This window comes from Convolutriloba macropyga, chromosome 12, assembly GCF_964194025.1.
Source record: "Convolutriloba macropyga chromosome 12, txConMacr16.3, whole genome shotgun sequence".
NCBI lineage: Eukaryota > Metazoa > Xenacoelomorpha > Acoela > Convolutidae > Convolutriloba > Convolutriloba macropyga.
In genome coordinates this window covers 14,088,040-14,113,984 of record NC_134479.1, presented here as the reverse complement: position 1 = coordinate 14,113,984, position 25,945 = coordinate 14,088,040, and the positions used below count along the sequence as shown (strand labels likewise).

Sequence of the window (25,945 nt, the reverse complement as noted above, 5' to 3'; positions counted from 1 at the left end):
TTCTTGTATCAATTTTACTGAAACCAAAAAACCGGGCTTGCATTCTACTGAAACCAAAAATCATGTTCAAAGACCAGCAACACTGGAATCAATTAGTTTATTGGCGTCACACCAGTGATAGAAAGGAACTCTGAAATTTGGGCGAATAAGGATACATTTTTTGTTTAAAAATGCCGAATAAGGGAAATGGTGAATATAAGAATGAAAAATTATAGTGAAAAAAGTTAAAGTTATCTGCACGTTTAATTATGTTGAATGCAGTAAAAATCCCTCAAAGCTCCATTGACGGTATCTTCTCAAAGTTCACCAACTTTCGGCCAAGATTCTTCTAAGATAAGCGTCCGGATCTTGCATCTTGCAAGATAAACGTTATTTGCAAGATTCTAGCAAGATCTTGCAAGATAAACGTTATTTGTAAGATTATTGCAAGATCTTACAAGATAACGGCTGGAATCGTCTGGGGGTGTGAGCAGCAAAATTTAAGCGCGATTCGCATGGTTAACTAAGCAGACAGGTTGTGACTTAATGAAATTTAATTCAATGGCAAAATAGTGCCCAGACTCAGTATGTATTCACGAAATCAAGTATTCCCAGACCAGAAAAACGCAACACTGGTGTCATATGTTCAAAATTATTTAGTCTGTAAACATATAAAATGCGCAAAAATTTCAAAATGGGCCCACAAAAATTTGATGAATGCAAAAAAAATCTGGTGAACGCACAAAAATCAGAAGAATCTGTAACGGTCTGGACATAAAGACATATAAATCTGCTGAACGTACCAAAGTCTGGACATGAACGCGTAATGGTCTGAACATCAAGGCAAGAGAATCTCGTTAACAAAACAAAGCCTGGTGAATGCACGAAAGTCCGGACATTAACACTTTCCAGCTGAGACGATCTGAACATAGCGGTTTCCGTCTGGTACCTCAAACCGAGTGCAAATTAACTCAATGCTTGTTCATTTGGACAGTAACGAGCTGTCACCAGATTTACCAACAAAAATGGTGTGCAAACAATAGGAAAGGCGTTATTGGGTTAAAAAATTTTAATCACCGCAATTTAATTACCACCCGGGATGACCACCATAAACGTTTCTTGGAAGTCATACGTAAGACATGTATGTTTGTATGGCTTCTTTGATATCATACATAAGACCATAAAAAACTTAAATGTCATCTCAAATGACGTCTTTTGTATCACGTAGTACAACGAATATATCGTACTTGCCATTGGCCTTCAACAATTTTTTTTCTATGGTGCCTTGGATACCATATGCAATACCCTTGACTTTTATGGCCAGGGATGTCATACGTAGTTTGACGAATGCACGAAAATTTCAAGTCAAATGAATAGATCTTTCATGTGACTTTAAAATTAGAAGAATGGCGCATTTGGGTTACTATGGACTCTGATCTTGTCATCTTTCTTAAACATTCAAGGTATGAAAAAGTTAGACTCTGGTTTGATTCAAACTTTTCAAAATTAATTGAGAATGTTTCAAGTCTTGTTAGCTCACACTGATTTTGGCAAGTTCGAGCACAAAAATTGATGATGTTTTGAGATTCATTGAAAAACCTTAGTAGTAGTATGGTTCATTACTTAGGGATCAAATGACGAGTCAGACGCCGGTGAATCCAATCATTTTGCACTTTTGCGGTAATTTTTTTTGTAATCAAAGAGAAACAAAATGTTGCGATGATTTAACCTTTCATTCTACGTTTAAGATCAGTAAAACTTCGTATATAAGATCAATTTATTGAAAATCTGTTGAGTTTATCTTATCTTAACGTGCAAAACGTGAACCTAACCATTAAGATGACAAAGCTTCAAACTTGATTAATTAACGCCCGTGTATGATTGAGTACGCGAGTCCCCAAAAAATTAGATGCCTCTTATTACGCAGAACCGACAACATTTTGTAAAGTGCTGTAGGGCGATGTTAGTTTGCAAGATCTTTCAAGACGATAATAATCTTGCAAGAATTTTGCGAGATTAATCTCGAAATTTCGTTTCTCTATTCTTTTAGTATTCTGGGAATTTTAAGGGTAACATATACGTTTTATTGAATAAATATTAATGATCAGTTGGCTGCGATCTTACTTGTCTCTTCTGCTGATTTAACTACCTAATGATCTTCTGTAAACAAAAGTTAATGAAGAGCCCCCGAGAAATGTTAGCCGGCAAAAATAAAAATTTATGAGTATAGCTCCGTTATCTGTAAAATACCAATTCTGGAAAAATTAGATGCACGGGATGAACATTCTTGGTAAACATATAATAAACATATATGGTTCCAAACAAGACATACAAATTTTCTCAGTACATTTTTTGATTAGTCAGAAGCATATATGCTATTTTTATGGTTGCTAAGAGTCATAAAGTATAAGTTTAAATTGTTTTATTGTTTGTTGTTGCTGGAAATTCATCATTAATGGAAATGGAAAAGGTTAAATAGCTCTCTCAAGAAGCAATCTTCCTCGGGGAAGAACACGAGTGAACGGCAACTGGTATGTTTTCATATAAAAGGGGAGGTGAAAATTTGTCTCTACGTTTAGTTTTTGCTATTGTGTGACGCCAACACTCAATTATATTTCGCAAAAATTAGAAAAATTAAATTATGCAGACGCATTAATGTGATTGGGGTAATGACATTAATGTACAGCGATCTAATGTACAGCGAAGAAAATGAGTTTTTCCTATTTTATTTTTTTCAACAAAATCTTCAGTTTTCTGAGAAAAAATGTTTTTGAATTCTCTAACTAAATTATACACAATAATGAAATTTAGTTTAGGTAACTTTTTCATTTATAACCAACTAAGAAGAGAAAATCTAATATTTGTTATTTAAGCACAAAAAAGTGTTCGTGCTAAATTTGTCTGCAATTTTTTCAGGTTTATCAAGAAGAATTTATGTTTACTAAGATTCCAGGAAACCATATATGGCTTAGTATGGTTACTATAGTCATATATGACTTATATGATCACTAAATTTCCGTTGCAGCGTTCAACCCGGGTGGTTGAATGGTGCCCTATTTTGTGATCCCGATTGAATCATTTGTCCTTTTTGTCTCATTAGAATCAATATATCGGAAGGAAGAATTTGGTTTCATAATTTTTACGTTTTTAATTCTTAATTTTTATAACTGATCAGACCCCTCCGATTAAAGCTGCGTAAAAGTTTAGATTGCAGCTCTCACGTCGTTTCGACCGTCTCGTCTCCACTGCTTTTCAAATGACTCCTCTACGTCCAGTTGACCATTTTACAAGTTTTTGCAACTGACGAAATTTCACTCGATAGCCCGGGAAATACAGGCACTGGTCATTCAAAGTCATGATTTCCTAGTAATCACAAAAAGATCATAAAAATTTTGTAAAGTTGCTTTAACAACAGAAACGACATGCAAGTTTGTTCTCAAGTTAGATAGATTAGGTCTAAATGTCGCCAACCTGGTTTTGAGTTTCCCCGATAACTGTTCGATATAATCATGTATGATGTTCGAGAAGTAATGCCGAAACATGATTAATTTTTCAGATGGGTCGTACATATAATAGCATATTACAAGTATGGCATCATTCATAATCATTGTGTTAAAATTATTATGATACGTACACATAGCGGGGGGGGGGGTGCGGGTGAAGCATGCCTCTTGAGGTATCACGATCAACTTTTTGAATTAAAAGTGAAATTATACTCATCCAACTAGATAGATATTTTTGGTGTTAAATTTGTGTTACAATCAAAACTATATTTTCTGTGATTCCATCTACGAATCTATATTAACATGAATCTACCCCAGTCGATTTCGAATGGTTATCTTGCAAGATTCTGGCAGATTCTGCCAGAATCTTGCAAGATAACCATTCATTCTGCCAGAAACTTGCAAGATAACCATTTTTCTGCAAGAAACTTGCAAGATAACCATTTTTCTGCCAGAATCTTGCAAGATAACCATTTTTCTGCCAGAATCTTGCAAGATAATCATTTGTCTGTCAGAATCCTCTAATATATCCTCTAATATATGCACAAGATCCTACAAGATGAATTGATTAATGCGAGTAATTCTGACAGCAAGAGATTTGCGCGAAAACTCTTCTAAAGTCCTTCGAAGCTCTAAAAAATGGCAAGCCGTGAATAATAGCATTTTTTGGGCATTGGCAAGAAAACTTAAGCGCAAGGAGCGGAATTAAATGAAAGGAAGCTGCTTAAGATGCAAAGAATAATATCACATAAATTTTTCATCAGAAAAGGTAATTAGACGTGTAGCTTTGTAAATCTCGATAAAGTTGAAAAAAAACAGTTTTTAATAGTAATTTATTTTGTGTTAACAGTTCTCAAAAGCAGATTTTAATTTGTTTTCTTCAGATTCATATTTCCAGATTCAAAATCTATTTAAATTTATTATTTTTCTTAAGAAACACGCAACTGATTCTGAAGTAAATTTCTGGTCAAAATGAAATGTGTTGCACAAATGAGAGCCAATGAGAGGACAGCTCGACCGGAACGAACTTGCAAGAATCTTGCAAGATAACCATTTTTCTGACAGATCTTGCAAGATAACCATTTTTCTGGCAGATCTTGCAAGATAACCATTTTTCTGCCAGATCTTGCAAGATAGACAGTTTTTGCAAGATTCTGGCAGAATCATGCAAGATAACCATCTGGTCTCGACTGGGGTACTGTTTGAATTGTTAATATGAATGTTAACTTAAACATTGTAGTCTTTCTGACTCCGTGTATTATTCGTCCTCTTGTTATTGCTTTTAATTATAATACTTTTTACACTCAAGACTGTCCATGTATAACCAACTGTTAATTCTAATTCGCCATAAAACTCAATAATCTATAGTCAAATTTGGATTTAGTATGATGGAGTTAATAGTATTCGATTCTTTAGAATTAAAATTAAACCTGATGTATACAAACAACGCACTGAAAAATAATAAATTTTTTGCACGCAAGTTTCAGTTTTCTGCGAAATTATGCTGGACGAAAATGTGCAAAAATACATATCCCATGCAGGCCTGCAAAAGCGGCATAGATTTGCCGAATTTATAACCTTAAGGTCAGTAATTATTTACTTAAAATCAACCAAATTGCCAACAACAAAACAATATTTTTGAATTAATGTAGGAAACTAGAGTCATAGTTTTTATAATTTGTAAAAAGGGATCTTTTCAACAATTGCCCCCCCCCCCTGGTACCTAGTAGAGAATCGCCACCCCTTCTGCGCTATACTTTACCACAATATTACTTGGCCTACAGTTTAGATAGCCGAATAGTAGTTTAAGCGCAATTGCGGATCGCTTTTCATGGCCATGTCTCTCATCCGCTGTGGGATGTAATCGGGAAATCGCGGATCGGTTATTGCGGTGAAGCCGCGACGCGCACGAAGCGCGCCCATCGACCCGCCAGTCTCTTTGCTTTGCATACCGTTTCGGCTAGTTGCTATACCATGGTGTATTTTATTCTATTCTATTTAACATAGTATTGCATGCGTGGAAAGTTATTAGTAGTCTCTGATTGGTTAATAAATAGCTCGCTTAAATTCTATTCAAGAATAGCCCCCCCTTTTGCAAAAGGGGGCAAATGTTGAAAAGATCCGTAAAAAATTTCAGAGCGCTATAACTTTGTAAGATTTGGGGATTCCAATGACTACGCACACCATATACATTAGCTTGTTTTTCCCATGTAGTAATATAGGGTGCAAACACTCTTTGCATCTGTGGACCAATTTTCCTTTGGCAATTTGGTTCCGGATCCGCGGAGTTTTTTTATGTGGGTAAAGAATTTTTAAAAAAACCGGACATAAATAACAGAATAACTTGAGGAACGAGGCTCTCAGCGTTGATTTAACTATGATAGCTCCTGTTCGTGAAGGCTTTCTACTCTGATATTTTTCTTATTTCTGCAGATATGCGTCAAATTATCTAACATTTCAATCGGATGGAATGCATTAATCATTTTTTGCCCCTAAAATGGCTGTTCTCCTCAAATGGGCGAAATTATTGTTTTCAAAGCAGGTAATTAAGAGCACGTTGCACGTTTTGAACCTATGAATAAACTCTATTTGCAAAATAGTGCAAATTCCCAATTTAATGAGGTAACACATTTAACATTTTAGTGATAACAAAGTTGCGAAAAAAAATTCAGCAAAATTTATTTAATTAAATTAAATTATTATTACAGGTTTTATTTTTGAAATATTATTTCTTCCACTTTTTCTTTAATAATGTGAGGAAATTGTCTTCGTTCACTTTTAATACCATGTTAAACTCAAACAAGATTTGGTTGCTCTTGCCATTCATTGTTAATTTATACGCGAAAAGTTTTAAGTTTTTTGTAGCATTTGAAACGAATAAAAATAAAGTTCAGTGTTTTTTCGAGGTATTTTTTTGTCCTTTCACAGAGAACAATGACGATACCTCGTCAGATGTTTTTTCTGTAATTCGTTCTTTAAGTTGACTTAAAAAACATTTTGTTAACCAGGGAATGTAGTTAGAATATCAACTTCACTAATTCTGTCATTCATTTGTTATTAATTTCTTATTCACAGATTATGTTACCACAAAATGGGCTCTCATTCTTCTCAAAAAGCTCCAATTAGTTTAGATTTTGTTTGGTATTAATTTCTTTAAACTCTATTATGTCTCAAGACGGCCGTTATTCTTACATATTTATATCTTGCCATTTTTGTTCAATCTGATCTTATTCGAGCGTTGTTATCTATTGTGAAAATTAGACGCCGTAGCCTGAAGAACATCTGAAGAAGTTTTTTTTTCAAAAGATTACGACTCTGATGTTATATTACGGTCTCAAAAAAACTCCTAAATTTTTTTAGACTTAATTATTTAATATTGTTGTTTACTCTGCAGAATATATATACCGCTTAAGTTTTGCAATTCTTCAGAGCAACTTTTGGAATTCAATTCTATAGACGAAGTTTCCTTCTTTTGTTGGTAGAACAGATAACCGTAACCTAGATTTCTGTTTTTGTTTTGGTTTTGTGATTAGTGTTCAACTATATACGTGCAGCTGGTATATTTTATTTCAGATTTTTTGTAATTTAGTCAGGATGTAGCTCTTTAACGGAATTAAAGTCACTTAGAGAGCTAAATTGCAAAAAAGCCTTAGCTAGAAGTTACTTTTCGGATAATGGATTGTATGAGTTAAGTTATGAGCGACTTCAGTGGACAATTTTTCAACCAAATCCAGGAGTTGTATAAATTTTTCATTCGGAATAAGGTTTTCACAACTCTTTGCAGTTCTTGATTGTTATTGCATAATCTTCCAAGAATCAATAAGCAGAGATCGCCTACGTTTGTAAGGGTTTTCACATTAGTATAGTAAGTTAACACAAGTGAATTCAATTGGCATAAAATTCAAGATGGTGCTCAAAACCTTTGCTAGCTCATATCAATTGTTTTCTTAAATATCTAATTTACGTTTCATAGATTATTGAATTACACTTATATGCCTAGTTTCATTGTGTAACCGATTTCAAGTAAACTAATTCAAATGGCTGGTTAAAAATCTCCATGTTGCGCAAATAGTATCCATGCTATGTATTTTAAAATTAATATATTTATGATTTTTATTACAATTATTATTCAGAGTATTATTGTTTTTATTATTATTAATAAATTATTATTATATTTATCAACTTATAAGCAAACTTATAAATATTTTCGCCTGATCGAAAATTTGATCCTAGTACGAGTTAGCATATTTTGGTATATATATCTGATCAAAAATTTCAACTTCGTTCTCTTGGGCACTACATTTTTCTCGCAGTTTTCCGCATCTGCTACAAAAAATTTGTCGAAAGATGGTAATTAAATGCAAACAGAAGTTAAGTTTTCTCCACGAGGAGTTGTGTAGGAAACAAAGCATGACTCAAAATGTTTTCTCTGAAAAAAGAAGTCATGTTTTTTTCAAGCGTGCCAAGTCTTACAAATGAACACCTTTGGAACTAACCAAGTGTGTTTTTTTTAGATGAAAGACTTATGTTCATTGGTGTTGATTTGTTTTCACAACGAAGCTACAGAAAAAACTTTTATTACTTTTTGTATCCTCGAGCTCCCCAGTCGACTTGGAATGATTATCTTACAAGATCTTGCAATTTTCTGGCAGAATCTTGCAAGAATCTTGCAAGAATCTTGCAAATAATTGGAACATGCCCGATCAAGCCAGTATGAGCGGAGTAATGTGCTTCTCAAAATATTTTTTCTTTATTGTAAGAACTGTGACCAACACATAATGACTTTTAATTTTCCTGTGAGAATAAAAAAAATAATAAAAGGTAAAAACATATGTTAAAGTAAAATAGTGAAAGGAGAAAGTGTAAGCAATTAATGGTTACAATTAAAAAAATTAAAATACATAAAAAGTTTCTTTAAAAGAGTAAAAGAGTTTCAAAACTTTTGATTGAAAAAGTGTAATTGTGGAGATCGCTCAAGATAAAGGGAACAAGTAATCCAAAAGTTTTGAAAAACTCTCAACTGGTGGTGCTCAACGGAACAGCTGGATGAAAATAAGATGTTCAGCAAAATAAACGGAAATAGCTGAAGTAGTTTTGTTTCAAATTATCTCCATAAAACACATACAATTATATATCGGACAATTTCTGAGAAAAAAATAATGTGCCTGTAAAAACCAGAGCTGGACCGAAATGAACTGGCAAAAATTTTGCAAGATAACAATTCATCTTGCATGATCTTACAAGAGAACCATTTTGCAAGAATCTTGCATAATCTGACAAGATAAACATCTGGTCTCGAAGGGGACTAACTAAAGTGAAATTAGTGAACACTGTTTTTCTTCTGGCAAAGCTTGAGAATGAAAAGACCATTTTAATATTTTCATTATTTTTTTTCTATAACAGTGGAACATGAAGTACACTGGGAAAACCTGGAAAAGTTTCTATTCGAACTTGGAGTGATTAGTAGCGCTTGGAACGCACAGACAAAACTTATTGCTTACGTAATCTTGCAGTCATTGAGACATTCTAATGGATTCATTAATTCACTCCTTCTTATCATTTCGACCTTTTCAAGAGCCAATCAAGAAGTGCTATGGAAGAATTCTGAAGAAAATGTAAAGTTTGACACAGGTGAATCTTAAAATAGAACAGATGGTGAATCAAAACTTTTACCCCTTTGTTCCCACATAATAATAGCGCCTTTTCCGAAAAAAAAATTACTGCAGTTGTCACCAAAATTTGTCACAAAATTGTTTCCTGTCCCCGCAGTAAGTTTTCTTGATTCACGATTGGAAAATTTTTCATGAAACACCATTTCAATTTACAACCAGAGTCATTACAGATTGGTACATATTGTCAAATAAACAGGAATTGGAGTATTCGAGGTTTCGACCACAAAAATGATTTTAACAATAAATCTTGTTCAAAAAATTTATTTTTGCAATACTCTTACAAGATGTTACCAGATAACCGTCTTTTTGTCGCAGAAGGCTAACCGCACAACTGAACAAGATCTGAAAATGTTGATTATAGATTGGAAAAGGGCAGTATTTATGCAATAACGACAGGTGAAATTAAAGTACAATTTTATGATTTGGCTCACCACAATCAATGGACATTTCTTTTGGAAACGGTAAAAACAACCCACGCGTAACAAGATGAATAGCTCCAAAAATTGATTATATATGCACCAAATAAGGCGTATAATTGAAAATATTGAAAATTTTTCTCTATTCAAAAGGCCGAGTGAGTTATTAAGAAACGTCCAGCTTAACTTTTGTTCACAGTTAAATAATTAGCAGAATTACAATTGTAATCAAAAACTGAAAGTTGCCTTCACGACATGTTGACCCTTTACGAAGGCAAAGACAAAAAGCTCTATTGGAAGAAGAACTCTTCTTACGTCTATACGGACGAAATGGAGAGAGAGCAAGACAGAATAGCCAGAGGAATTCTCAGCCAAATTTTGAGAGAGAGACAGATGGGAGAACAACAACAGGGTGAAGATGACAAGAAAGACGTGACAGTTGTGGATGCAAAAGTAAAAGATTTTTCAAATATGCAAGATTACAATGTGAAAAAAGAGGAAAACGGAGATTTTTTTAAGTAAATATTTATTCTTTCCATTATTTTAGTAGCCAAGATTTTACAATTCAAAGAATTTGATTTGTAGGAGTGAACTTACAACAGGATGTAAAATTCAAGGCCGCATGTGAAAACTAAGTGTTTTGGCCGAATGGTTAAATGAATAAAAGAGCAGAGAGGATAGAGGGTGGTTTTCTGCTAATGTATCTTTTTGAGAGAGCAAGAAGTGAGTGTAACAAAATTTCTCGCTAAGTGATTGAACACTTTTGATCACATGTGAGATTTTCAGAGCAGTTTTTTTTAGTTTAAACTCAAATTGTTTCAGTCAAAGGTGTTGTTCTCAATCAATTCAACTAGTAATAGTGTGTTTGCAAGCATTTTTGACCATCTGATCCAAATATTACAATTTTAGATTCAATTTCAAGTTTTTTTTACCATTTCCCTATGGCCTAACCTTTTTGCAGCAGATTTTCTATTCTTCTTCAAATTTTTATAGCGTTTGTGGAGTTTTGTATTTGAAATTAATTGTTTCAGAAATTTTGGCGGCCTTTTAACTTGACTGATATTTGAGTTGTTTTTGTTTAAAAAATGAGTGATTTCGAACAAAGTTATGCCTATTTTTGCTGTTTCTGGAGTTATATAATTTTTTTTATGCTTCTAATTTTACATATAATTTCATGATTCTCGCTGTATTTTTCTTAGTCAATTTCTAATTAACAGGTATTCTATAGGTGTTGCAACGATAAAGTGATAATTGAACGCCAGGTATTGGGCGGATCTTTCATTAGTGTAGACAAAAAAGAGTTAAGAGATTCTTTTTTCAATAAAAATTGAGATGATTTGAGCAGGTTTTTTTTCCAGTTGACATCGGTAAAGAAGAAAAATTGTACGCCGTTTCTTGGATATTTGTTCTCTCTCAGATAAAAAAGATTGGCTGACAAAAATTTCAACTGATAACCCAGTTCACTCAAAATTCAAGCTTTTTTTAGACACTTCCATTGAAATAGCAGCTGCAGTCTCTGTTCCAAAAATCACACTGATGCTGTGATTGTTTGGCGGAAAAACTTGACACAGCATAACCGAAGAGAACATAAGGGTAACGGAGAATCAACGGATGCATTTTAACACTTGCTGCACAGCTTTTGAATACTCCCTCGCAAATGTGACAAGTTGCCGTCATCATTCGACAATAAATCTATTGCTCCTAAGCTAATAAACACCTGTTTGATAAAACAATCTCCACTAAAAAGAACATTGCTTGAAACACTTTTTTCTTAACAATAACGTCGCTCAGGGAGTGCGAAATGGTAATCATATTGGAAAAAATCTATGAATCTTTATTCAATAGACACATTAAATATCACCTCTGGCGATTCATATTTAAAATCGTTAAAAAACATATATAAGCATACTCGTTCTATTGAATCGGCAATGAAAAATACATAACCGATCTATGCAGATTATAAATTTCTAAATCAAGAACCATTTTAGTTCCTTTATAAGTGCAAAGATAGAGCAAAAATCAAGGAAATTAAAATTGATCAATTTAATCTAGAAGCGTAAATTCAAGACGAACAGTTTACAATTATCGACGATTTAACGATACTTTTCAGCCTAAAATTAGCCAAAAAAGTGGCGTTGAGAGTTACCAATACGGCAAAAACACGCCAGAATTAGAGTTTGGCAAACTTTAAACCAGATGTAACATTTATTGCAAGCTGAGACTACTAAATTGTTAATTTAAATTTAAATTTGAATTCACAATAACTTAATCCGTATATCGAAAAAAATACAGACTTAAAACAAAATTTATCAGAGGTCATATAAGGAAAATTTTTAATTATTGAATGTAGAATACACTGAACAATAAACTGTGAAAATACAAAAGCAACAATGAATGTGAGTTGAGATCAGTTCAAGTATTAGAAATTACAGAGTTCGGAAATTTTTCTCGCAGTTTTAAGGCAAATTTTTTTAATTCTCATGAAAGGACAAAGTCTCGGTAACAAACTTAAAATTTTTGTGTAAACAAAAACGTTTCTTAGGGCAATCAAGAATTTTTCCCTCTATGATTTCTTGGAAGCAGGCGTATTTCTAGGACTATAGAAGAATTAAGAAGCAACTGCAGCATGCTGATGTAAAGAAACAAATTAATCAACAAGCGGCAATTGTGGACATTTCACAATTGTTGCTTGTGGATATTCCACAGTTGCTGCTGCAAAATATGTCACGAAAATTATCATTGAAATCGTTTAATTTCTCGCAATAAATCATGACTGTTAAGTTTTTCGAAAAAATAGCAATTAGTCAGGATATTTTCTCTTTCAAACAACAATACGAGCGATACGATTCGATACAAGCATTCTCCTAAAAAATCAGTTAAATGTGTTTAGAGATTTTCTCAAATTTTGTCTAAGCAAAAAAAATCAACTAATTTACTCAGCTACTGTTAAAAAAGACAAGACCATAGAAACCAATTTCAAATAATTTCATCAGCCTCAGCTTTCTAAACACAAATAAACCTAACTCAAAAAAAGATATGGCGCATATACCAGATCAACACCAAAATTACAGGGTATGCACAGAGGTTCGAGCGCACTACTATCTAGACCATGGTCTGGAGATGGTCTGATCAAAGGTCACTTTGGCTTGGAAAGTCTGATCATAGGCAGTTTCGGTCGCATTTGGGTTTGACCATAACCGCTTTGATCGCACTTGAGTCTGATCATAATCTGATTCGAGCGCACTTGGGTCTGATCAGAGGCGGGTTCAAGCGCACGAAGTCTGAGCCGATATCAATTTCCGCATTGTTTTCAATTTTTTCCAATGAAAAGGTTGTGCTGACTCTGCTGCGAGCCATGAAAAAATATCTGTTCTGACCAGAGACTCATTTTCAGTCCCTTGCGTTCGATCAGAACAATCAAGACAAGAGTCCTTTAAAAATAGAAATAGCAACTGTAGATCCAGAATTTTCTTATAAATAAGTGTCTGACTTCATCTATGGTGCTGACAATTTTTCGCAATGGCATGTAAAAGTTTCTTTTTTTCATAAATTTCTGAAGAACCTTGATTTCAAAAAATACTTTCGACTTTGAATTTACTTGACCACATTTTCTGCTGGAGACATCAGTTTTTATGAAATGCATATTATAGCGATATCTAAAATCTTGTGCTTGTTTAACTCTAGTCTCTGATCAGCGGTCACTTGGGTCTGAAAAGTCTGAACATAGTCTGATTATGGTCTGGGCGATGGTATGAAATTGAGTCTGGACCATGGTCTGGAGATGGTCTGATCAGAACTTCTTGGATCCGGAAACTCTGATCAGAGACCCTCTCAGTCTGGAAAATCTAATCAGAGATAATATTGCTCGGAAAAACTGATCAGGGGTGATTTCGGTCTGAAAAGTCTGATCAAGGGAAAATTTGGGTCTGGACTTCAACCTGGGTGATAACTTTCTAATCCAATAGAGAAAATAAAAGAAATATTTGAGAACATCAATTCGGTCGTTGATAAGGAACCAAAAGAGACGACCACTGATCCAAATGAAGAGAAACAAAAAAGCGAAGTTGAGAAACAAAAACGAATGATTCTCAAACTACAAGAGAGCAGCGACGAGGCTGAACTAGACGATGAAGATGAGGAAAATGACGTCAAAAATGAGCTTCCCATTTCAGACGATGAACGGATAACAGGGAAAAAAGCGATCGGACAAGTCAGAAAGATCAACTTGAAGCCTAGGTAAGGGGACTTTCTAGTCGCATTTAATATTGTGAACTTAAGACATCATATGTTTTAAACAATGCAGAATCGGTTTCTTATTGCTGTTGCGAACAAAATAAATCAAATTTTTTTGCAAATGTATTATTTTATTTATTAATTTGCTTTCAATTTAGGCAAGATCTCAAACTGCGCTTGAAGTCACTGAGAACTACTGGCGTTTATAGAAAACCACGTAGGGTTTGTAACATTGCTTAAATCAAACAGCTTGCGAGTTTAAAAAGACCAAAGCCAAGTCAACTTCTGGCTATGTATTTAGCAACTTGTGGATTTTTGACTTCTGGCATTGCCGGCTTTCGGTATTTTATCACTTACTGGTGCGTGTTTTGAGTAAAATCAAAGTTTGGAAGATTGAGCAGTTTAACACCATCTGATTGAAAGAAATCATTTTCTGTAAGTTCTTGTTGTTCAATTTTGCCTTTGGTAAAATAAGCAGTCAATTTCAAATGAGTAATTATACGTACTTTCAATCTTCACCAACTTGTATAATATCTTTATTTAGAATCAAGAGGGAACCTCCCGTGATCCGCTACCCTCTGATCAAAGTGAAGACTAAGAATCTTCTAGAACAATTTGGAATAGGCGATGTGCGCGGAGATAGACAAATCCTCCTTCCCAGTAAGAAGAAAGTGCAAATACAAAACCTGGTCCCTCTTCATCTCATGGCTTCGGCTAAAGCGTTTAAGGTAGGGCACGAAAATTGACACCAAAAATAACATATGACCAGAAATATGGAAACTAAGTTGGCAAACTATGTTAGACCAAATGCTATCGATTCTTCATGCAGAGATCCAGACCCCAGAGAAATCTGATCAGACATCTTGTCAAGGGTAATGTGTAACCCAAAATGAGCTGCAATCTTGCAGTAGCGTTCTCGACGGTTGCGTACGGATCTAATCTGAGGGAAAAGTCTAGAATGGGCCTGACCGATTTAAGGGCAAAATCCATCGCAAGACGTGACTATATAAGTTACATCAAATAGTCTATCAGAGTCTGAAGTCTGGAAAACGAGTTGATCATATATCTCGAAAAATTGGTAACAGGCAAACAATTATCCTTTTCAGAGAAACCAAAGTAGTTGATAGCTTTAACTGTATTTTTTGGAGTGAAAACAATAATGTTGGCAATTCAAAACAATTTTTTTTAGTATTCCACTAATTATTTCAGTAATAATTTAAAAAACTTTAGATTTTGAGCTCAAAATGATTAATGATGTATTAGCACATTGAATTATCAAAAGAGATACCAGAATTTGATCTTATAAGTGTACAATCCTGGAAAAAAAGTCCGATCATACATTACCATCAAGTCAGACATGACCGATCAGACTGAACGTCAAGTCTTCATCAGCACTGATTCAGTGAAAATGCATGTATGGGACCAGTATTGTTTTTAGAGCACTGATTATGTCATTTTTTAGAATTGACACGTCTTGAATCCTCTTTCACGATTGGGTAAGTCTTCAGTCAAGTCTTGTCCAAAACTTTGACACTTCTAGGCCTAGAATAGACATTCTTGAGTCCAGTAATGTGCACAGATTTTAGTGACTGTTATTTTTTCTTTCTCAACAAAAAACGGCCAAAATTTACATTGACTTGCCTTCAAAACCTTCAAGTGAAAAAAGACAGAACAAAAACTTCGAGCACTCAGGAGTGATTATGTGGGACAATTTGATAGATGCTCAAGTCAAAATTTTGCTAATTCTATACGTAAAAATCGACTTCACAAAACTCTACTTTTATACCAGCGCAATGATCAAGGCTTGTCAAGCCTTGGTTAAGACTGTCATGTTCAAGACTTGACGCAAGACTTGAAAAAATCTGGAACAAGTCTTGACAAGTCTTCACAAGTCTTAGGACGTGGAACAAGACGTGATCAGTACTGATCTGTCAATTCAAGACGTGTAATTTCACGGCGAAGTGCTGATCGAGTCTTGAAACTCGTTCCGGTGTCGACAGCACCCAATTCACACAAACGCCTGGGTCGAACAATGTAGTGAACAAAGTATGCTCGTTGTGGAATGGAATTGTCTAACGAGAAAACAAAGTCTGTACAACGTTCTGCTCCCAAGCCGCTTTTGTCTCTTAAATTCGAATAAAAATTTTGCTTTAAGACTGATATCGTTTTGTATCTAGATTTTACATGTGCTAGTAGTTAATTCGCGCGCCGAGGTTTCATCTCTAAACACAAAAAATTGAAAGATGCGCGGTGATTGCGTTGAATTTATATAAAATATAAGTTTAGAGCGTTGAAAAGCAAATACTGAAACTTCTAAGCGTGTATAATGCTTAATTTTGCGTTTCTAGGAGTGGATTTTACATATTTTGGCTTCTCTGTGCCTAGCTGGAACCTAATTTTAGATTTTGAGGCGTAAATCTGATCTAATCTTCTGGTTTATAGAAGAAAGTATATCTATCTTAAATGGTTTTCAAAGCTCTAAAGAAAGAGACTAATAAATCGTTAGCTAGCGTATTGAAAACCTATAGTAACTACTGGTGGTTTTGCATTACAGAATTTTCGAAAAAATTTTCAAACTGCAAACTCTCGAAACTTGTTTTGATTTAAAAGGGATACATTTGCGACGCCTTTCTAAACAATTCATCAAAGCAATGATTTTCTGCACGGAGCACTTCATCACTTTGTTATTGTCTCTATTGACGTTTGCACTATTTTTTAAGCGAGAAAAACCTGCTTCAGAAATGGACAATCTCTGAGAGAAGATTTATTATTTTCCATCCCCGGAGTTTTTTGTTCCCTTATTTACAAGTTATGTAGCACGTAAAAAGTTTTAAAAAATGGCACCTGCGCCTAGTGAGGGGCAGGGGGTTTGTAACAAAAAAAATTCCATTTTTTGTTAACTCAGTTATAAAATTGTGAATGAATCCCTCACGTAGTTTCAAGCAATGAATTTCCATCATTTTGTAAATGAGGCACTTTTTTACACGTATTTTCTCACGACTTCATAGTTTTCTATCAACAACTTTAAAACTTAATAAGCATGAAGCTCCTCAGTATTGCATATTGAACACTGAATTCGTCTCTTTTTAAGGCATCAAATTTGGGTTTCCATTTTTCTGAGTATTCTTAATAAGCACGCCAGTAGGCTTCAAGAAGTTTTTTCGAGCGGATCATTAAATCAAAATTCCGCACTGAACAACCGTTTTGATGTAATTGTTAAAAATATTTTATCAACTAGATTTGGTTGAACATAGATCCGGAACAGTTAGACAATTGAGGCGTTGAACAAATGCTATTTTTATTCACTATAAATTAATGCAAGAGCGTGAGTTACTGTGACTTTTTAATCAACAACTCTGTTGTTGTGTTCAGTATTGCATATTGAACGCTCAATTCATTTCTTATTAAGCAAAAATAATTGGGTTTCCATTTTCTGAGTGTTCTTATAATAATCATGCAAATAGGCTTCAGGAAGTTTCTTTTGGCGATCAATAAATCAAAATTCCCTGCTGAACATTCCCTGCTGTTCATTTAAATATTATAACCTTTTTAATGGCAACTAGATTTGATTGAACATAGATCCGGGACGGTTAGACCATTGAGGCATCGAAAAAAATTGATAACATTACAGGCCTTACAAGAGAGTGAGGAGTGGAAGAAGATGAGAACGGCGATGAATGAGAGGTTTGAGGGCAGTACTCAACACTATGACGTCACAGATCAGTACGAAGTAAGATGTGGTGCATACCAGATATGCACTAAGTGCGCGGACATTAGAACAAAACCACCAAGGTATGTAATTTTTCGTCAATTTTGTCCTTCTATTATTCTGGAAAATTTTGGGTGGCAAAAAAATGGGCACCCTGACAGTGTTGTTTCTGGTTGACCACAGCCTGACAGTGTTGGCTGCAATGATGCTACCACATGAAAGTTTCAGGCGCAAAAAAGTGGCCATAGTCACCAAAAAAGGGCAATGCTGCTCATAAAAAGATCAGTCTGAAATAATAAGAATATCAGTGTGAATAATAAGAAAGACGGACAGCTGAGATCAGGCTACTGTCGGCCTCATGCTGTTACACTGCGATTACGCAGGAATCACAATTATTTATTATTATTATTATTATTATTATTATTAACTTGAGTTCTTAACATGCAAATATCTATTTTTTAGGATTAGAGGAGATGCATTTTTGCATCATTAAAAAGAGCGAAGTTAAACATGTGAATGAATTCAGATGATTATTTTTTTTGTGGTCTATCGTTCAGTTCCGTCATTTCATTACGATGCAGAGGTATACCCCAAAATTTCCGCCTTAGTAAAATTGGCTCGAAAATTAGATACGTACAATGAACGAAATTAGGAGACATCCTTTGTACCTTTCTTTTTTTCGCAGAAGGGGTTTCGCCAATTTTGCGAAATAAAAGAACATTCGGTGCGAAAAGTAGGTAACAAATCTTGTAGCACATTTCCGCTCAAATTAGGCATCTATTATTCGCGCGCATTTTGAGCATGCAATAAAGATTTAATTGAAGCTTTCAAAGCTTTAAAGTGCTTTAAATACATGCAACCACAAAAACTGATTTTTTTCCGAAAAATCCCTCGCACATCAAAGGTTTTGTATATCAATGTGGGACTGGCCGAGTTTAATAAGTAGTAATAAATAGTACTAATAAAAAGTCGCGGATTATATGCGAAATCGAGCTACATTGCGTGCGAAAAATCGATACATAAATGAAGCGGATACGTGATACAACTCGCGCGAAAAATAGGTTATTAAATATGTACTTGTATTTTGCGGCTAAAATTAGGACATTTTTGCGAACACGGGATACGATATTCCCTTCCATTTTGCCGGTTTCTGCTAAAGTAGCTATTTTCCGCAATATTGTTCCACTTTCAATGTATTAACATAGTAAAAACGAACACGAGATACACGCATCGGGCATATCTGCCCGTGACGATCTGGGTATACCTCTGCAACGTAATGTTGCACTTGTCCTGTTTAGAATTTCGAGTATCTACAAGACAGGGAAGGAGAAAAATGCCCAGATTGGCAATTCTCTCTATGACACTTGGGCTAACAGTCTCAAAGAGTTGAACCCATACTTGGAAATGAGGGACAAGGTTCGAGTTTGATTCTGATTTTGAAGAACTATTAACAGAATGAAACCTAGTTTATTTTTACGAAGCACTCAATAGCTGGTTTTTTACTTCAAGAAGAAATCATAATGTTGATGTTCCAATTATCTGAAGCAAAGAGCAAATGTATGAGAAATCTATTCACATTCATTGGGAGCTACAAATCATGTTGTTTGAAGAACGAAAATTTTTCAGCGAAGCGCCGTCAAAGGTGGCCCTAAAATTAAATAAATATGACAACCACAAGATCAGGAAAATGAAATTTTCAGAGAAACTGAAGAATAACGGCTTTATCAAGACAGCAAATAGGATATTGCGCGTTATAAATACACAAATATTTTCATCAATTTCAAGTAGACTTGTACGTTTAATCGCTTGCAGTTTACTAATTTTTTTCAATTTAAGTTTTTTCAAGGCAACGAAGCGCAAGCAGAAAGAAATGGAGCAGAAACAGGAAGTCCAAAATCAAGAAGACAAATCAGACCAGCCTAAAAATGAGAACTTAGACTTCAATGATGTTTATGCGTATCTGAACGAAGCCATGAATAAAATCGAGACATCGTCTGAGAAAACTAAACGGCGTCTTGCAAGCAGCAAAGGATCATCACAGAAGTTCAAACCGGGTCCGATTGTCGAGGAAGGACCGGGAAGCTCTCAGATGCTGGATCAAATGCTGGATCAGGTCACAGATAGTTCTCAAGCGGATGCTAGTGAAGATAAATAACTTGTGATATTACAGAGAACTCTACTCATTTGTACGGTTCCGTGCATTCCTTCGTTTTTACTCCACCTACGAAAAAAGCGTCAATACATATTCAAACTTTGCTATATACGTTTATCGAAACTGATGGAAAATATGTTTTCGGGAGCACCTCAAACTTTTCAGTTTTTCAACAGAGACACTTCAGCAATCTCAGACTAAAAAATATTTATGTGCTTCGATTGTTGTCAAACACATTTATATCATAAAGGATTTGGTGTATAGATGTTGAAAGAACCAGAAAATATCACATTAAGGGGAGAAACTTTTTTTATCAATGAGTGGTTTTCCAAATAAAAACGGAAATTGAAGGCGAAAGGGCCAAGAAAAGTATTTACCAAATTCCAAACGAAATGCGCTGAATCAATTCTGGTCAAAGGTTAAAAAATTAACAACATATATGCCAGTATCAACAAGCAAGAGCTGGACAAGCTAGACTTTGATAATTCAAAAATTGTTTTAAGCAAAAATTGGCGTGAAAAAATAACAAGAACAAAAAAAACATAGCAGGACAAGTCCTGACGTACAATTCAAAGAATTTTCATTGACTAAACAGAAAACTAGACCTAGAACGGACTATGAATGGATTGGAAAAACCATTTAGAAAAAAATCCGATCTAAAAAACCGAAAAAAACAGTAAAAATCAAAGTGAAATTGCTGCATGTGCGCATGTGAACAAAAAACCACTAGCGAGAAAGCGAATTTTTGTTCAAACACCGTTTTCTCACTCTACTTTAAATTTGGAGCGAAAAAATTTCACGCCGCAAAACCACTCGCTTTTTCGCTCCACTTCCTGTTTCGGCATGACCAAAATCACTACTCCAATTTGACTTCAAAAACCATGAAAATGTGTGAACAGATCTTAAAAAAAAACATAGCCGGAAGAATTCCGGAAACAACTCGAAGTGAAAATGCATTTAAACGCCATCCAAGTACATGTCAAACAAAATGTGCTTTCACTAAGTTATGATTATCTTGAAACAAAACCATGAAACAAAAAAGTAAAAACAGTAAAATCAAATCTGTTAAAATATGATAAAAAATCTGATTAAATTTTGTTATAAATTGACATCCCGAACTATCTCTGCCAAAATAACTTCTTCAAAACAACTAGTACTTATCAAAATCACGTATGTGAAATTTGAAAAAATACTTTAGGCAAAATTATAAAAAACCTCTTAAAAACAACTTTCACTGAAAAACTGAAAAATTTTATTAAATTTTTTAATATTTCAAAAGCATACAAATCGAAAGAAAAATTGACCTTCAGCCAATAGGGTATCCAAATGCTCGCAAAACAATAGGCAAGTCGTAATAGGCTAAGAAACTTAGCTAAATACAGAAAAAAAACGAAAAACTGCAAAAAATTAAGAAAATTAGTTTCAATTTTCGCCATTTTTTGTCATATTTCTCAACAAAAAAATGATTCTTACCCACAAAATTGTAACCAATTGTTATCATAAATTTGCTCAAGTAGAAGGGTTTTCTTCAATAGCCATTTGAGGCAGTAAAACAAAATAATCGTCCAAAAAACGCAAAAATTAGCCCGAAAATCAGCAAAATACATTAAAAACCTCCGAATTCTCATAAAAATCATATGAATCTCCAGAAACCTTCAAACCCTTACCAAAACCAGTCTAAAAATAAAACAAAATCATAACCGAACCTCTTAAACAAAATTAATAAAAAGCTGCTCTAAAATGCCGCACGTGAACAAAAAATTTTCGCTCGCTTAGAGAAAATTTTTTCACGCATCAATTTCTCGCTCTCTCAAAAACAGCGGTATGAACAAAAACCACTCTCTTATCGCTCCGCTCTTCACTTTTGTTCAGCACCAAAATCACTCCAAATTTTTTCACGCGTTTCATTTCCCGCTTCAAAAATCACTCCAATAAAATTGATTAAAAAAAAGGACTTCTCCAATACTCCTCTTCGAGTCGTAAAAAAGACAGCGCCCCAATACAATTCAAATTCTTTGAATTGTAAAAAACAATTTTCTGCTTCTGTTTCTTGCCTCAATCTCTTAAAGAAAACTTTTTTCTTGCTGATTAAAATTGACGTGAACAATTATAATCAGCTTTCCTGGGATTATTAAAAACGTTTTGACGTTAGAAAGCGTTATTTTTTAATTCTCAAAGCGTGCGATATCCACCGCTCCCAAAGCAGTAAAAATCCTTCTGATATTTAAATGTTTTAATTTGATAAGGAAAGTTTAAGGATGTCCTTCAAGGCTATACGTGGACAGAACGAATTGAAACCTGATGATACTCGTTTGCTGCGGGGCGATCTTAGTAGCGACCATACAATTTATGCATCAAAATAATTAATGTAAAAATGTGATCAACCTGTTTGATTGAAAATTTTTTTTTAAAAAACTATGCAACACAAGAGAAACAATTTTAGGTAAAGGCAGCCTTGATTTTGGACATTGAAGCTGTGCTAAAATTCAAAAGGAATTAAGTTTTGCCTTGTTATCAGAAACTATCCAGTACTTGCAAAACAAGTTTTCGCATGATCAATTCTGTGTCAATAATTTGTTTCCTGCACTCACAGTCCTTTTTAATGATTTAATAATTGAGCTCGCGTTCCCATTTTTTTTAAAAATGCAATAATGTTCCCACTCCATTAATTGAGAAATTTGGTTAATCCGAGAAATTATAAGTCCACTTCTATCCTATCTGTGGTCAGCAAGTTGTCAAGAATTTTTTTTTAATCGAGCAATATGTTTCCCGAATGGAGACAAGCTCTGTTCCCTCAGAAGTGCTTTAGCTTTTAGCGAAAATCCATAGTTAAAGGTCTAATCAAGCATACATATGATAAGCAATAATAACGAAAAGCTGAAAAATCAACAAAAAAATGAAATCTTTTGAAACTGGAATTCGTTGTACTGAATACTTTGGGATAAAAAAAGCCAGTATAATACAAAAGCCTATTTCGCCCTACCTATCATATAGAAGTCGAAAAAATAGAATAGGAAAAGAATTGTCATCAGCGATAAAAGCCGTGTTGATGTGCCATCGGGATCTCTTTTAGGGTGTTTTTTTTTCATTATATATGTGAAAAAAATCACACAATGTTAGACAGTATGACTGAATGCAATTTGCTCACGACACAAATTTTCTGCAAAATGAAATAAAGAAAATTATTTGTTAGCAGAATCACCCAAATGACATTGTTCATCTATTGACTGACATCAGATGTAAAGACTAATGTAAAAAACAATGGCTGGTATCTTTAGTATCAAGAGCAGGGATTACAAACCTTTTTTCCCCGCTCAATTAGGAAACGTTTGAAACATAACCTTTAATAAAGTAGGGCTAAAAACTTGCAATCTGTCAAGCATGTCAACAGTTTTTCTTTTGAAACTGTCCATTTTCACAAAAACCTTTTCTTTTTATATTTCGACAAAAAATATGAATAGTCTTCTCAGCTAGTTTTTCTCATTTTTCCCCATAGAACAAAACGCAAGTTTTTTTTACTAAAAACTAGGATTTTTACCTATTCACATATTTATTTGAAATGACAAGTAATACAGCTGTAGAGTCCCTAGGACTTAAAAGGAGTCATTCGATGGGAACAAAGTTTTAATTATAAAACACATTGAACTTTGAGGGGATATAGAAATTTGAGGGGATATAATCAGATTTCAACTGTAACAAAAATTGCTGTTAAGCAAATTTTTGGATTTTATGGCTGTACTTTTGAGGAGAGAGAGAGAGAGAGAGAGAGAGAGAGAGAGAGAGAGAGACTCATTTGGAATAAACTAATTCAATGAAAACAATCACTGGTTTCGAACTTGAGAACCTGCCTACTAAAATCGAAGATTCATCACACCATCTAATAAAGGAACTGCATGTTGTTGAAACCCTGCTTGTTGTTCAAAAACTGTTCAACTCGTAGGAACGGAAGTGTATTGATGTGGTAGTGATCAGCTAAAAAGAATGTGGAAGCGAGCAAAAAGTTCTTTCACTCCAGAATTCTTCACATCAGTTTTCAATTCCAACAAAGATATTGAGCTCAATTAATAATTTTTGTTCATCTTTAAAAAAATTGGAATAATTTAAGTTGTATTTATCACGTTGTTTTTTGAACGCTTTTGTTAGCTGTTTCTGCGTTCTTTTAAGCAAGCTCTTTTTCCATAGCCAAATGTTGTAGATCACCTGATAAAAAATTTCAACTTAAATCAATTAGTTAAACAGAAAAATAAATAAAACAGATGAGTATATAAAGCAAGGTCTAAAACCTTGCAATCTATCAAGCATGTCAACAGTTTTTCTTTTGAAACTGACCATTATCACAAAAATGTTTTATAATTTGACAAAAAATGTTAATAGTTTTCTCAGCTTTTTTTCTCACTTTTCCCCAAAGATCAAAACGCGAATCTTTTATACTAAAAACCAGGATTTTTACCTTGCTATTTGAAATGGCAAGGAATACAGCTGTGGAGTCCCCAGGACTTAATAAGAGTCACTTGATTGGAACAAAGTTTTAATATAATCAGATTTTATCTGTAACAAAAATTGCTGTTAAGCAAAATTTTGGATTTTATAGCTGTACTTTTGAGGATATATATATATATATATATATATATATATATATATATATATATATAGAGAGAGAGAGAGAGATAGAGAGAGAGAGAGAGAGAGAGAGAGAGAGAGAAGAGAGAGAGAGAGAGAGAGAGAGAGAGAGAGAGAGAGAATTCAATGAAAACATAGATTGGTTTCGAACTTGAAAACCTGTCTACTAAAAACGGAAGAAGATTCACCGCACCATCTGATAAAGGAACTGCATGTTGTTCAAACCCTATTTTATTAACGATGAAAATTTTTCCAAGATCATCATAAAGCACAAAACTGACTAAAAATCATAACAGAAGCGGACAGCAATTATTGGAAGGTTTTTTTCGATGTTTGTTTAAGGCCAAACTGATTTACTCTCATTTTTTTAAAAAAAATTCTAACAATAAAATTTTTCCTCAGATTTTATTTATTTTTTTAAACTTTTTCCGGTATTTGGAGTTTTTTAACAAATCTCTGATAATTGTCAAGTTTAAATAAAGAGTTCTGATTATCTATCTGTCGACTGCTCCAAGTTACTAAATAGTTAGGCTTCTTTGAAGCCCTTGATGACTAGTCAGATCTGGAAAATGTAACGAACAACTAAGCATGTTTATATCAGATTTGGACCAACCAAAGTTTCATGAGATGTGAAAGTGAAGACAAACATTTCATGCATGCGTGCTATGATTGTGATTGACAAAAAGCAGCCGTGGGAAAAAGTTCTCGATATTGACGGACGGGTAGGTTTTTGTTAAAAGCAATATGCAGTTTTTGACGGATTTTTCTGTCGGTTTCATGAAAATGTAGTGCTTTTTTCCTTCTGCGAAATTCCTTCTGCAAATATAACCATTTTGTGCTGGATACAAGATAACTGTCATTCTGCAGGATTACTACAAGATAAACGTTTTGTTTTCAAATTATTCCTCCATCGCAAACCGTCTTAAGGTCCAAAGAAGCTGGGAAAAATTAAACTTTTGCAAATCAACTTTTTTCAGCACTTCTGAGCACGTTCTTTTAAAAGATACATTTTCACCAATTCCAATCAAATGACGGATTTTTATATCAGGTTCTGCCAGATATAACTTTGTTTGACAGATTCACCCAGACTACCATTTTCTGGCAGACTCTTGCAGTTTTCTGTCAGAATCTGTCATACACATACAGCATAGCTATTCGGGATCGAATGGAATCAGCAGCACTGATGATTATCTCTCTCTAACTATTACACACAATGTGAAGTCAAATACGCTAGAAAAACTGGGTTCCACTAGTTGCTAAAGCGTGGACTTGTTCACGATGGTTTTGAATTATAAAAAAGAATGTGGTAGTGGACAAGAACGTTTTGCAAAGCGAGCAAAAAGTTCATTCACTCCCACAATTCTACACATCATTAGTTTTCAATTCTAGCAAATTTATTGAGCTCAAATATTTTTGTCGCTCTTTACAAAAAATTTTGTTTAATTTAAGTTGAATTTATCGCGTTGCCCTTTTAGACGCTTTTGTTAGTTGTTTCTGCGATCTTTTAAGCAAGTTCTTTTTCCATAGCCAAATGTGTAGAACACCTGGAGAAAAGATAATTTAAGTAGATGAGTAAATAAAGCAAGGGCTCAAAATCTCTGGAAAGGCTCGAAAAAACAGGAAAAATTGGAGTTTTTAGACTCGGAACCTTAGTTCAAACA

The 25,945-nt window shown here is 34.1% G+C and overlaps 1 protein-coding gene across 2 annotated transcripts; it reads left to right on the top strand.

The window, feature by feature from the left end:
• The first annotated feature begins 9,621 nt into the window (after positions 1–9,621).
• LOC142350327 (uncharacterized) lies at positions 9,622–19,968 on the top strand. 2 transcript variants are annotated; one of them, XM_075402157.1, is made up of 6 exons: positions 9,622–10,023; positions 13,583–13,806; positions 14,348–14,531; positions 17,435–17,595; positions 18,811–18,928; positions 19,359–19,968. In XM_075402157.1, the coding sequence occupies exons 1-6, from the start codon at positions 9,826–9,828 to the stop codon at positions 19,665–19,667; spliced, it is 1,194 nt and encodes a 397-aa protein (XP_075258272.1). In that variant the 5' UTR covers positions 9,622–9,825; the 3' UTR covers positions 19,668–19,968. The 2 variants fall into 2 exon arrangements, with proteins under 2 accessions (XP_075258272.1, XP_075258271.1); XM_075402156.1 differs by having other exon boundaries at positions 13,559–13,806.
• Positions 19,969–25,945: the final 5,977 nt, after the last annotated feature.